This window comes from Corvus hawaiiensis, chromosome 1 (genome assembly GCF_020740725.1).
Source record: "Corvus hawaiiensis isolate bCorHaw1 chromosome 1, bCorHaw1.pri.cur, whole genome shotgun sequence".
In the NCBI taxonomy this organism is placed as follows: Eukaryota; Metazoa; Chordata; class Aves; order Passeriformes; family Corvidae; genus Corvus; species Corvus hawaiiensis.
The window spans coordinates 81,237,124-81,249,586 of record NC_063213.1 but is presented as its reverse complement, the minus strand read 5'-3'; the positions used below and the strand labels follow the sequence as shown (position 1 = coordinate 81,249,586).

The following is a 12,463-nucleotide window of genomic DNA, read 5'->3' as shown; positions in this document are numbered from 1 at the left end:
TAGGCTGCTAATCTGTGTTGCTTTGCTGAGCAATACTTTTTTTCATTTGTATACTCCCTTTAGAGGAAAAATCTGCAATGAGGAGCTTTCCAGATATGGTAAGGTGTCCTTTCAGCTTCTGGCTAAAGAGCATTTTGAGAGAAAATAATCATGCTAGGTACATTTGTAACCTTACTAAACACACTGTAATGCAGTAACTTGAATAGTTACCTTTTAAGTCTTGTTACAATAGTCGTGTGTGTAACACAGTGAAAGAACTGCAGCATCACATTAACCTTTCACCTTTGAGACAGTTGATACGCACTCAGAAGCTGCAGGTGCTTCGTGCAGATTCACGTGGTGTAAATGAGGTCACTAAATAAGACTTTATCAGTTATTACCTCATAGCTGTTGCTTCCTTAACTAAAGCCAAGGTGGAAGTGCATACAATGAGTAAGATATCAGTCTCTGGTAAATTTGCACCTGATCACTTGTAACAGTGTTTCTCATTCTCAAGCAGTGTGCAACATATGCAGTTGTCTTATAATAATGACAATGGAATTGCCTGGCCTTCTAGGAAATTTAGCAAAATTTGTTGACCTTCAAGGGTCAATTAAACACAGTCTAATTGTAGTGAGTTGCTATTGCAGATTCTTTTCCTCCTTAAATAAATCTATCTCATTTGGGTCATTGCATTCTAAAATACTGACACTTAAAACTTTGGTAGATATATCACATAGTGAGGTAAAAGGGTTAGATTATTGTAAGTTTTTTTCTTGGTTGGTTTTCTTTTGAGGAAAGGAATGTGGTGTACATAGCTTGGAAAGTGTTCAATGTCAGCATTTTAGTTCATATTCATACTGCTACAGGCTGTATTCTTCCACACGTGTGAAGCCTGATTGCCATGGGAAAATGAATACATGTTAACCACAGCTCAGTTTTAATTTGTTTTACTTAATGGTTACTGCGCCGTGTCCTTCATTTTTAACTGCTGTTCCAGAATTTCCAAAATCGCTTTATTATGATACAGAAAAAGTTCAAATGGCTGTCTACTACAGCCTTTATTCTTTTCTCTTTTGGCACTTGTTTCTTCTCACAACTGTAAAGACCATCTAATGGCTTTCTGTATTCATTTAACAGTCTTGTATTTATGCTATACTTTTAATTGGCCAAAATGCTCTCTTTTAAATTTTGTTGGAAATAGGAGATTTGTACTCTGCCAGTTGTTTGGCTGTGCTTAAAAAGCAGAGCATAGATGTGTGGGGTAACCTAAAAAAGTAAGAGGTGGCACTGTGCAGAAAGGAAAACCAGCCAACATGACACTGCTGTGCTCAGTGTATTAAGTGGACCAGCTGAGGTGTAGGCTGTGTCAGGTATGCTCCTGCTTGCATACATGCATACAGTTTACAATCAATAGGGACCTGTCCTAATTGTCACTCAGATGAGTCTGGACAGTGAAGCCTGGAGGAACTGTAACACTTGCGCCAGCCAGTCCGTGTCAAGCTCTGGGCAATGGCTGAATGCCAGCAGGTCATGGTTCCACCTGATTTGCTCAGTGTCTGGTGGTTGTACTGGGTGATCTCCAGCCTCAACAATTCTAAGAACTTAATTCAGATGTATAGGAGTCTGCCCAATTGAAGGAAGTGTCAACTCCATGTTATACATATGTAGCTCTGAAAGAGTTACTCAGAAAGCTTTTGGTGGCAAAGTTGTTCTTGTTTTACTTCACAGGAATCAGAAACTTGATTTACAATTAGATTAGATTGACAAAGAGCCATCAGTGACTAATGCCAGTATGCTAGAGAATACTTCTGATCTTGGACCTTATTTGTCTAATTTTCAGTGCTAGCTCTGAGGCAATATAGCAGCAAGAAAATAAAATGTAAAACTGTTAATTTCTTGTAGCTCAGAGTTCTTTATTTTGTTTCTTTAAAAGTTACTTTCAGAAATTGATGTAAAGGTTCACAGATGTTGCACACAAGCATACTGTGGATAGATCAAGAGCTTAGTAATGATTCTTCAGTTTTCCTATATTGTGTATATCTGAATGTCTTGTTGACTTGAATGTCTGTAAACATTTTTATTGTGGTTGTTGTGAAATATGGTTATTTCATCCTCTTTATTGTAATAATGTGTCTTTATGAAATATAAATTGGCTTAAGCTGATTGTTAACATGGGTTTTAGACGGGTTATTTCAAGTCATCCTTCTCACTTGTCAGTTATGGATTGACTGTTACTGTATACACCTAGGTTCCAAAGTTTAGTATGCATAAACCTGCCAAATAAAACCGGACTGTTTTCAGTATTGTGATAGAATTTTTTAGGAATATACTTCTGTATTTAATTGGTGTGCTAACTTGCACTAATTTTTCCCTCTTTCTTCTCCACAGAATGTGTATGTAAACATCAGCCGCATCATGTCAGTAGCAAACCGCCTGATCGAGTCTGGCCATTATGCTTCACAGCAAATCAAACAGATTGCCAGTCAATTGGAGCAGGAGTGGAAGGCATTTGCTGCAGCCTTGGATGAACGGAGCACGTTACTGGACATGTCCTCCATCTTCCATCAAAAAGCTGAACAGGTTAGTGAATAGGGAGGGCATCAACAAAAGTGTATGTGCTGGAACAGTGAGTTGTGCAGTTTGCTTTTGCTTTGGACAAAAGTGCAAGAAAGTGATTGAAAAGGTTGACAACACAGCCAGAATATTTATTTCTGCCGATTTCAATACTCAAACAAAACCTTGTTCTCCTTAGTTTAGCCCACTGGCCTTAAATTCTCCACAAAATGCTTTGCTCATTTCAGTGCAAGATAAAATAACCAAATTAGCTATATGAATCAAAATGAAGTGGACAGAAATGCTTAAATATATAAGGCTTTTAAGTATCGATATAATGCCTTTCCTACATCTAGAAACTACTGCTTCTTTTATTGTCCTCACCACTCAACTCCAATCAGTCCTTGAGTGTCAAGATTTAACTCATAATAATTGCTTAGAGAAAACATAGGTTGAACTGGCCTGAAAGTTGAAAAGTTAATTAACTGTCTTCTGAATCTGAAATTGTGGTGGGAGGTGTTTACTTAGTATTCCATAAGAGATTCCTCCTATGCTAAAAAAACATTTTAGCTTTAGGCCTATACCAATTATTTAAATTAAGTCATTAACCGTGTGTAACTGCCAGAGAAGAGGTATATGTAGGGGAAATAGGAATAAATATCCCCAAGTTAGTAATCTTAATGGCGAAAGCATGTTTTGCCCTCAAGGGAGTTCAGTTCTGAAGGAGCTGCTGTGTGTGCGCAGTTGAGTCACCCGCTGATCTCGTAGACTGACTGCTCTGTGCATCCCTGGTGTGTTTGGAGAGCAGAGGCTCTTGGATGGGTATGGCTCATGGAAGCTCTGGTGTGCTCTATGTAGATACTTTTCTTTCCATTTGCCTTGCTAAATTATATCCAAGGAAATGTCTCATGTCTGACATAACTTTAATTTGGAATGAATGAAGGAAGCACTTGGGAGCTGAAAACTTCAGAAACAGAGAGAGGTGGTACAGTTGATTTTAAGACATTTTTTCCCTGATTTCTAGTACATGGATATTTAACTTGATAAATATCTAGATATTAGAAATGAGAATGTATTAAGATGAAAATACACATTGCTTTTCATTATGGTAGTGGTGACATTGGTTTAATGTCCTTAGACAGACTAAGGTAAATTATATAAAATGATGCCACTATAATAAGTCCTTTTAGCCGGTTTTACAGAAAAGCTGCACAAAAATGAGATGAAGGAATAGTTTCCTGATAGAAAAGTCACCAGTCAGCTTGAAGCGTTTGATAGATGTTATTCGGTACCTTATCAGTATTGATGCTTTTCTAATTATTTGGATCATTTGGGTTTACGTTTAAGCGCTTTCAGCCATAAATGTAGAAGAGAGATAGATGAATGAATGTGAACAGGTAGGTATACCTTGACTCAAATGCTGTCATTTTTCATAACAAAAGTAATAAATTATGCTCATCAGAAGTCAGGGGACTAAATTTTGTGTGATAGTATGCTGGGCAACTGTAGTGAGGGTCAGTGTTACCTTCTTTACCACTTAATGTAAGTGTAAACAAGAGGAAAGAGAGAAAATAGTGCAGCATCTGCTGGGGTTAATTTACTTTTAATTGCTCCTTCTGCAGTTTTCATTTTATGATTAGCTGCGATGGATTGCCCTAGTTGCTTTGTTAGATACTTGCCTGTGATATATTAGCTGTTTCATTAACAGTGGAGAGTGAGTTCAAGGAAAGAGGGTTTGGAATGTGAGGAATGACCCCTTTAGAGGCTGGTGACGCTCGACCTACATAAAAAGATTAAAAAGTAAGCATCCCAAGAAAAAACACACCCATCTTGAATACATGTGTTCTCTTGCAAGTGACAGGTAAGTGTCGCTGCCTACTGTCAGACACCGTGAAGACTGCACCAGCTATCAGTGCCTGCTCACTGGTGCACATGGGAGCTTCTATTAATGTTCAGTGCTTAACATTCGAGATGTTTTAAACTGGCCCTTAATGAGAATTAAATAAGTATTTTAGAGCTAAGTATTCTACCACCCTTCTGCCCAGCTATCAAACAATAGAAGAGTACCAGAAGTGATCTATGAATTCCTCTTTCTACAAAAGACTACATGTTCTCCAAGAATTAAGATATGTATGGTGAGACAAATGGCTTGGTCTCATAACTTTTGAGTCTTGAACTTGAAATGAATAGAGGAAATTTATTTTACAGAGCTCACATGTGCTTGGCTCTACGAGGTTTAACAACTATGAAAACTCCTAGAAAAAAGATTCTTTTTTCCTCTTTCCTTTCCTAGCATAGCAGGGGTTTAAAATTCATGCCCCCTAGCTGTGAAAAATAAGTCGGCAGAACTTCTGCTATGCATATAGCTGTGATGGCAGTTTCTTGTCTGTCAAGACAGCTTAAACTTCAGGCATAACTTAAGTCGTCTGCAGAAGAGATTTCTGTTGCAGTGTCCTCAATTTCCCTTGAAAGGCTTGACTCGAGCAGCTATGCTGACATAGCTGTGTGCTCAAAGTTCAGTGCTAGTCCTAGGAGACCTCTGCTCAAGTTGTAAATCCCTTACATGCTTACTGCTGTAGTAGCTTGCCAAATGGATTTAGTGTTTCTCTGCATGTAGACGTTAGTTCTTTGGGGACTGAGGTGTGAATTCACAGTGCCCTGGCACTGCTTTGCTTCCTTGATAACCTATTTCCAGCAAAAGGTAACTATGGAGTGTTTCAGTGAATGGTTCACCAGTAATTCTTTGTGTGCATGTACAAAGAAACATGGTTTTCTCTGAAGATTAAAAATAGGTGAGGTGATAAACCTCATGATACCATGAGTGTCTGCACAGGGAGCTGATGGATAAAAACCAAGGGTCTGGACTTGAAAGCTGTAGCATGTTTTACTGCCTCGTGTAAACAAGACCTTAACTGGCTTTCATGTTTCTGAAATGGTAGGTGCAGGGTGAAGGAAACATTTTCTTAGCTGCAAAGTCAAGAAAAGGAGCAAGAGTAAACTTGAAGCATCAATATTGCCAACAGTTGAATTGGTTCTGAAGACTGCCAACGTACAGCTAGATCTGCCTGTCTCCAAACTACTCAAAGAGTTTCAGATACCTAAAAGCACAAGTATAGTCAGACTTGAATATTTCTTTCTGTTCTGGTATAAACTTTTGGTTATTTCAGATAGAAATACTGTAAAGACTTTTCACTTAAAAGAAGTCTTTTCAGTGTCTGTCACACAGATTAACATCCTTTTGTGTATTACCATTGTGTGTGCTTAATGGTAGAACCCAAAATCAAGCTGAGTGTTTCTTCTCTGTTGCAGTACATGAGCAATGTGGACTCATGGTGTAAAGCCTGTGGTGAGGTGGAGCTTCCCTCAGAACTGCAAGATTTAGAAGATGCTATCCATCATCATCAAGGGATATATGAGCATATTACCTTGGCTTACTCTGAGGTCAGTGTCTTTCCTTAGATAAAATTGTGTCGTGTTAAGTTTGGATCATGAATCGGTATCACTTGTTGCATTGGAAATTAGCTGGAAAGTCAAGTGCCAAGCTTCTTTTAAAATTTCATATACTGTATTTTGCTACTGTTGTTCAAAAGTGGAGTGTTAAAGTCTTCCCCTTAATCTTTGGAAAGAAATTAAAAGGCGAGATTTAACCATGTGTGATACAAACAACCCTTGGAGCACTAAGTATGTTTTAATTTGCATTTGCATACTGCTGCCTTTGAATAGCAGTGTGATACTAGTGTTTAAACATTTACTTGAAGGGAAGTTAGCTGGTGTCTGGGTTTGAGACAAGTTTAGGAGGAAACATCCTGTAATGAACATCACCTCCCCAGAAGACAGGTTTCAGCACTCCCTTCCCCACTGATAGAAGAGGAATTTCTTGGATGAAAGTGAAAAAAACCTATATATTTAACAAGCAGAGTGCCGGCAGGGCACAGGAAGCAAATGACTCTGTTAGATAATAAACCTCCTCGATGCAGAGAAAGCTGGTGCATTTAGAGTTCCCTCTGTAGCTGGCTCAGCCCCTCCCAAGGTCCGAGACTGGGATGCGGCATCCCTGCAGCCTCCCTGCTGGTCCAGGGGTCCAGTGATCTAGTTCTCAGATCACAGCTGGGCTGAACAGTTCCAGAGGAAGAATTAGTTTCAGAGGATTTCTTGCCTCAGCTAACAGGCTGGCTAAAAGCAGGGAGGTGCTCCCTCAGCTCTGCAGTGGTGAGAACATGGGGGAGTGTGTATGAGTCCTTGAACACAAACTGTGCTGAAGAATTTGCCTGGCTTCTCTCCCCCCTCTGCTGGACCCAGCTTAAAGCTATGGGACCCATTTGTGGGCATAAAGCAGACAATAGGGAAATACAGTATTTTCATAAAATCACCCCAAGACAGCTGGGCATTCTTTGGGAAGGTATTCTGTTGGCATGGATTGCTCTAAGTGTGTTTTGAAAATCCATCTCTGAAATGGCCTCACAAAAAAGGCTTAACCACCAAAGGATGTCATTTGAGAAGCCAGAAGGTAATGCACTTAGTTTCATCAACCTCAAAGACACTTAAATGAGTTAGCATGCCTATGTAGTCAGCGTTTGTAAGATTAGCATACCTGTTACGGTATCCCACAGTGGTAGGGAGGAGAAGAGAGATCCAACAGGCAGGAATTGTGCAGCAAGATTGATTTATTTAATTATTTTACAACTCTTTTATAGACTTTTTTCTTCATAGTCTGATTGGTCAAAGGATCAGCCACCCCTTGGGGGTAATTGGCTAAAATCCTAAAACATCCATTGTCAAAATATTTTCCTACGATACCATAAACAAGGCTCTGCAAGGTTGCAGGTGTTCATAGTTTATTGAACTCTGCTAATATCTTCCGTGAGAGAGAAAAGTATCTCACGGCACTGGAAAAAAGCAAGAGAAAATCTTGCTAGCAGCAATATTTGTATCCACACATACCCTATGCTGCTGCTCTAATCTTGGACTCGGCACACACTGGAATCATAATATTTGTCACTATTTCTAATAGTTGTATTTACAACTTAAGATAAAATGCTTATTCTGAAGGTGGCCTAGAAAGTGATGACTCAACTATCTTTTTTTGTTTTCTTTCAAATTTTGAGTTTTCTCTTGTGCTTTACTTACCTGAAATAAATGAGTATTCATTTCGCTATTATTAGCTAACAGGTATTTTCTGCATTTCCTGCTTTACTTGTCTTTCTTTCTTCTGCTAGGATTGTTCTCATTGTGGGGTAAAACTGTTATTATTCAATTGGACTGATGTTGTTCTGGATTAAATGCAGTTGGTTTTGTACTCATAAAATTATGTGTTTGGTTAAATCATGGTAAAAAAGATCAGTGGACACAGGATAGCTTAGGCCACAGCTTGCACCTGTCTTTAAAAGGAGATCATGTGGGTTTGAATTAATGGTTGTGATTTATACATTGCATTAAAGCTAAAACTACTTTCTGATGAGCCAGCTTCATTATAGGAAGTCTGGTCACATTTCATTTAGCAGTAAAGGAGGGTAAGATTATTGCTAATGATCCATCATGTTGTTAGCATATCAAAACCGTGTTTTTTCGATACCTGCGACCTTAGGGCCTGCATAAATTTTGTGACCATTAGTCAGATGTCCAGAGTTCACGAATTCTTGTTCTGTGTTAACTACACATTGATATCCCTATTCTCTTGCTCTATGCCATCCTGCTATGTCAGTTGGTCTAATGACATACTATCACACCTGATAATATTTGTGATTTTACTACACATAACTGTCTTAACTCATTCTTTGTGGTAAGGTTTCTTTTCTTCATTATCAACTTTCATCATTGGGATGGTCCCTTTTTAAAACAAGGGACAGAGATGTAGCACGTTTGTAACAGATTATGTGAAGAGAGGCGCTCAGGGGTGCATGCTTCATGAGCGTGCAGCAAGGAGTAGGAAGGGTAGATCTCTCTAGAATGGTGATAATGCACTGAGGTTGAAATAATGGGTTTTTTTCTACTTGGTTTGAGTTGGTTTTGTGGCTTTTTTTTTTTTTTGGTAGGGATGTGACTGGATGAGCCTGCTGTTAAGTGCAAATAAGTACTGTGGATTAGCATGTTAAATACTGTTTGCTTGCTGGTGATGCATAAAGAAAATAAATTGGATGAGTAGATTATAGGATTGTTTTGGCAAATACCTTGAAAATTTATTTAGGATTTCAAAGCTGTAGCTTTTGACTTCGGGATAGCTAGATATTCTAACAAAATCTTCACTGGTACTGCTCGAAGGAAAAAAAGAGCACTAAATGCCTTTCTTCTGATTTCTGGTCATTACTTTTCCCCATCTGGTAAAAAAACCAGCTGTGTCTTTAGCAACCAGAATTGGTGCAGTAGTAATAACTGTATGTGTATGTACAAGTTGTCTTCCTCCTCTGGGCAGGTAGTTTTATTCAGCGTTTTTCAAACGTGCATTCCTTTTTGAAGATTGATGGAGGTGTCTTTCTGTGTCAGGATATTACAGGACTATTGCTTATCATTATTAGATGTATGACTTCATTTCTACTACAGTACGGAGCTCCTTTCATTTTGTGATGAATGAACAGTGGGGGAAGAGGGAGAGGAACACTATGGGAATCACAACACTGTCATTCATTTTCAATTGCAATGTCTTGACAACACGACTTGGTTGCAAAGTAGAAGACAGTAATTTCAAGAAAGTAAATGCTTTTAAGACGAGACAGTCTGATTTTGCTGAGGGTAATTACTGTGCATTACTAGTAAAGCAACTTACTAGCTTACAAGCCGAGGTAACTGGTGTGCCTGATAATCCAATAGATGTGCCTTAAATGAAGTTATATATATAAATAAAGTTATACATCTCACTAAAATCTTAAGGTAGGTAGGCATGCACTAGGAAGGGAGAAAACTTTTGTGTATTAACTCCAAAGGAAAATTTGTGCACAGTCATTTGTTTATAAAGCTAATAAACTAATTGGATCAAGGGGCTGTCACAATTATTTTTTCCGCTTAGATTTTATGGACTCTGAATGGATAATTGAAGTCCATTATCTTGAAATATTTGAAGAATTTACAAGATAATTCTTTTGGATACAGAAAAGAAAAAGATATCATTATAACTGTGCTATGGACTATGCATTTTTTCTGCTGACTTGACTTTACAGGAGCTACTTTCAGAAGTGAGCTTTGTTCTCTGTTGATGCTCATTACTAAAATGAAGGAGCTTGAACTGGAACTAAGAAATTAACTCCCTTGTAATCTAATTATTAGAAAAGAGTTTTCATTTATATCTGTTTGACTACTGAATAACAAATTTAAAATGTGCCTAGACTTAGTAAAAAGTTGTTGAAAATAGCCTGCGGGAAGGCCTTGACAAATTTGCTGTTTCTGACATGGTGCTGATTTGATGGATTCAGGCTACTGTTTATACTCCAGTCTTGTGGTTTCAGATGATTTTTTCCCTGCCTGCTAGATGAGCTGTTAGAAAAGTTCTTTACAGGTAGTTGAATGATAGTGAATTGTAACAGTTCTCTGAGCTTCATGCTAAAAGTGACAGAGTAAACGCCAATGAAAAATGCTTTTAACACTAAATGTTATTAGTGACCAGACAAGAGAGGATTATTGCTTTTTAATTAGCATGCAAGGTAAATCTGAATATTTCTGCTGTGGTTTAAATCAGGGAAGACAACAGTTAGAAGTGACAAATGTTTCCTGTTAGTATCAGTAGTTAAACACATATTAGAAAACAGTATCTTTCTGTGCTGCATGGAAAGGGTTTAAGTGATTTAATCAGAATCAGACTTTCCCTAACAGCAGTTTGCCTTGGCTTACCAGTAACAGTAATAATTTAGAAGTCGTAAATTGTGTTAGATTGAATCGCGTACTAAGTTTTATATCTGTTGGTTTAAATGTATTTGTCAAATTAATATTAACCTACAGAAAGTAACCTCCCTCTTCACCTTTACAGCAAAGGAAGAGAGAAGTTGTTTTGGAAGGCTAATTCTGGACAAATGCTTAATTTTAGGTGTTCCGTTGACTAGGGAAAGAGTTGAAGAATATTTATTCTAGGTTAGATTTGACTAGTTTTTAAAAAAAAAAATCCACAACAACAACAAAAACCTCAAACCAAACAAAAAATCCCAACACTCTGAAGAAAGATCACTCTTAAAGTAATGAAATAATGGAAAGACAGGCTGTTATTTAGAAGGGTGCTGCTTCTTAAAATTATTTTAAATAGAAAGAGAATATATAATTTTTTTTCTTTCCTATTACAGCTGCATGTAGGTAATCATTCCTGCAGTAAAACGGGTCTTTGTCATTGCTCTCTGAGTTCTTAAAGACATCTAAAACTGGGAGAAGGGGTGGGGTACAAAGTAGTAGCCCAACAAGCTTTTCGGCAAGACGAGTAATTCTTCGTCCTTTCTGGTGGTCAGGTGAGCCAAGATGGGAAGTCACTCCTTGACAAACTCCAGAGACCTTTGACTCCTGGGAGCTCCGATTCCCTCACCGCATCTGCCAACTACTCAAAAGCAGTTCATCATGTCCTGGATGTCATCCATGAGGTATTGCATCACCAGCGCCAACTGGAAAATATTTGGCAGCATCGAAAGGTCCGCTTGCACCAGCGGCTTCAGCTGTGCGTTTTTCAACAGGATGTTCAACAGGTAGGTTTTGTTTCACTTTGTCTAAGTGCCTGTGTGTTCTGTCAGCCTGTGATTTCGAGCTGATTGCACTGACAGGTGAGTTTTGACTGCTAAACCCCATGTACTTTTGTACAACAAGTGAATAGTTGCCTGGGATTGACTGACTGATACCAAGTTCTGTGTATTATCAGAACTTGGCTATTGGCTCTAATGGATAATAATTATATTTGTAAGTTAGCTCTACTTCATTTTTTTCTGATTTTAAATTAATTTATTTACTTTAAGTCATATATGATGAAGATTTTTAGTATAGACAGCTATTCTGAGTTTGTGCTGGTAGCTGACCTTCACATTCTAGGTAAAATTCCGGACTCAAAGTGTCAAAAAGCTTGTTGTTGTAACATGCAAAAAATTAATAGTGTTATTCTGTAAATTTTTCGGTTTCAAATCCTCAATACTTAATTGACTTAATAGTGTTTCTTTAAAACCTCAGAGTAGTATACTAAGGAGTTATAAAAATTACAGATGAGATTACTTTCTGATAATAACACTGTTCTTGACTGAATGGTTAATAGCTGCTATTTTTTTATTATTGTGTCAACATCCTTAAAAGTTAGTAGTTATGTACAGGCATTAGTATCTCTGACATAGCTTTGCCTTTTTAAAGTAAAACAACATAAAATTCCTCAGTTGATGGATTTTTAATAAACATAAAATGTTAGTTTTGGACTGCAATTAACAGAGACATTACTAATTTATCCTTTAATAGCTCATCTCTATAAAAGAGTTAAGATGGCCAGTATTTGCTGATAATGTTCTTTCATTTCAGTGTAAAAGTGTTCACAAATCACAGCTTCTCAGTGGGGTTTTTAGATAGATAGCCATACATTCTGGTTAAACTAATAATTTTTCTTCAAAATTAGGTGCACTTTCAAGCTAAATTTTTTTGAACTTTTCTGTTCCAAGAAGATACTGGATGTGGGCAGTTGGGAGTGAAATAACTGATTTTCATCATTTACCGTAGTTGAAAAAGGTAATTTAGGCAGATGATGGGGAGACTGAGCAATCTTCATAACTCAACTTTCTTCTATATCTGGTGACTATCTCATCATGTAATTAAAGAAAATAACTTAAATGCTTAAGCAGTAAATTACGTAAAATCTTCAAAACTTTATTACTTAATTTTATATCTAAAAAGAGGCATACATTGAATGGCAAGCTGTTATCCAGATTCTCAACACTGAGATGTGACAAAAGATGCAGAAAGGCATGAAAAATATTAGCTGACGAAAAAGTAA

General features: G+C 37.6%; 1 protein-coding gene across 5 annotated transcripts in view; it reads left to right on the top strand.

Moving 5' to 3' along the window:
* The window catches only part of TRIO (trio Rho guanine nucleotide exchange factor), a 248,096-nt gene that overhangs the window by 88,758 nt on the left and 146,875 nt on the right, over positions 1-12,463 (top strand). For all 5 annotated transcript variants that reach the window (XM_048311675.1, XM_048311683.1, XM_048311700.1 and 2 more), the window contains exons 7-9: positions 2,371-2,562; positions 5,845-5,976; positions 10,956-11,186. In XM_048311675.1, coding sequence (XP_048167632.1) covers positions 2,371-2,562; positions 5,845-5,976; positions 10,956-11,186 — 555 coding nt within the window. The remainder of the gene's footprint in view (positions 1-2,370; positions 2,563-5,844; positions 5,977-10,955; positions 11,187-12,463) is intronic.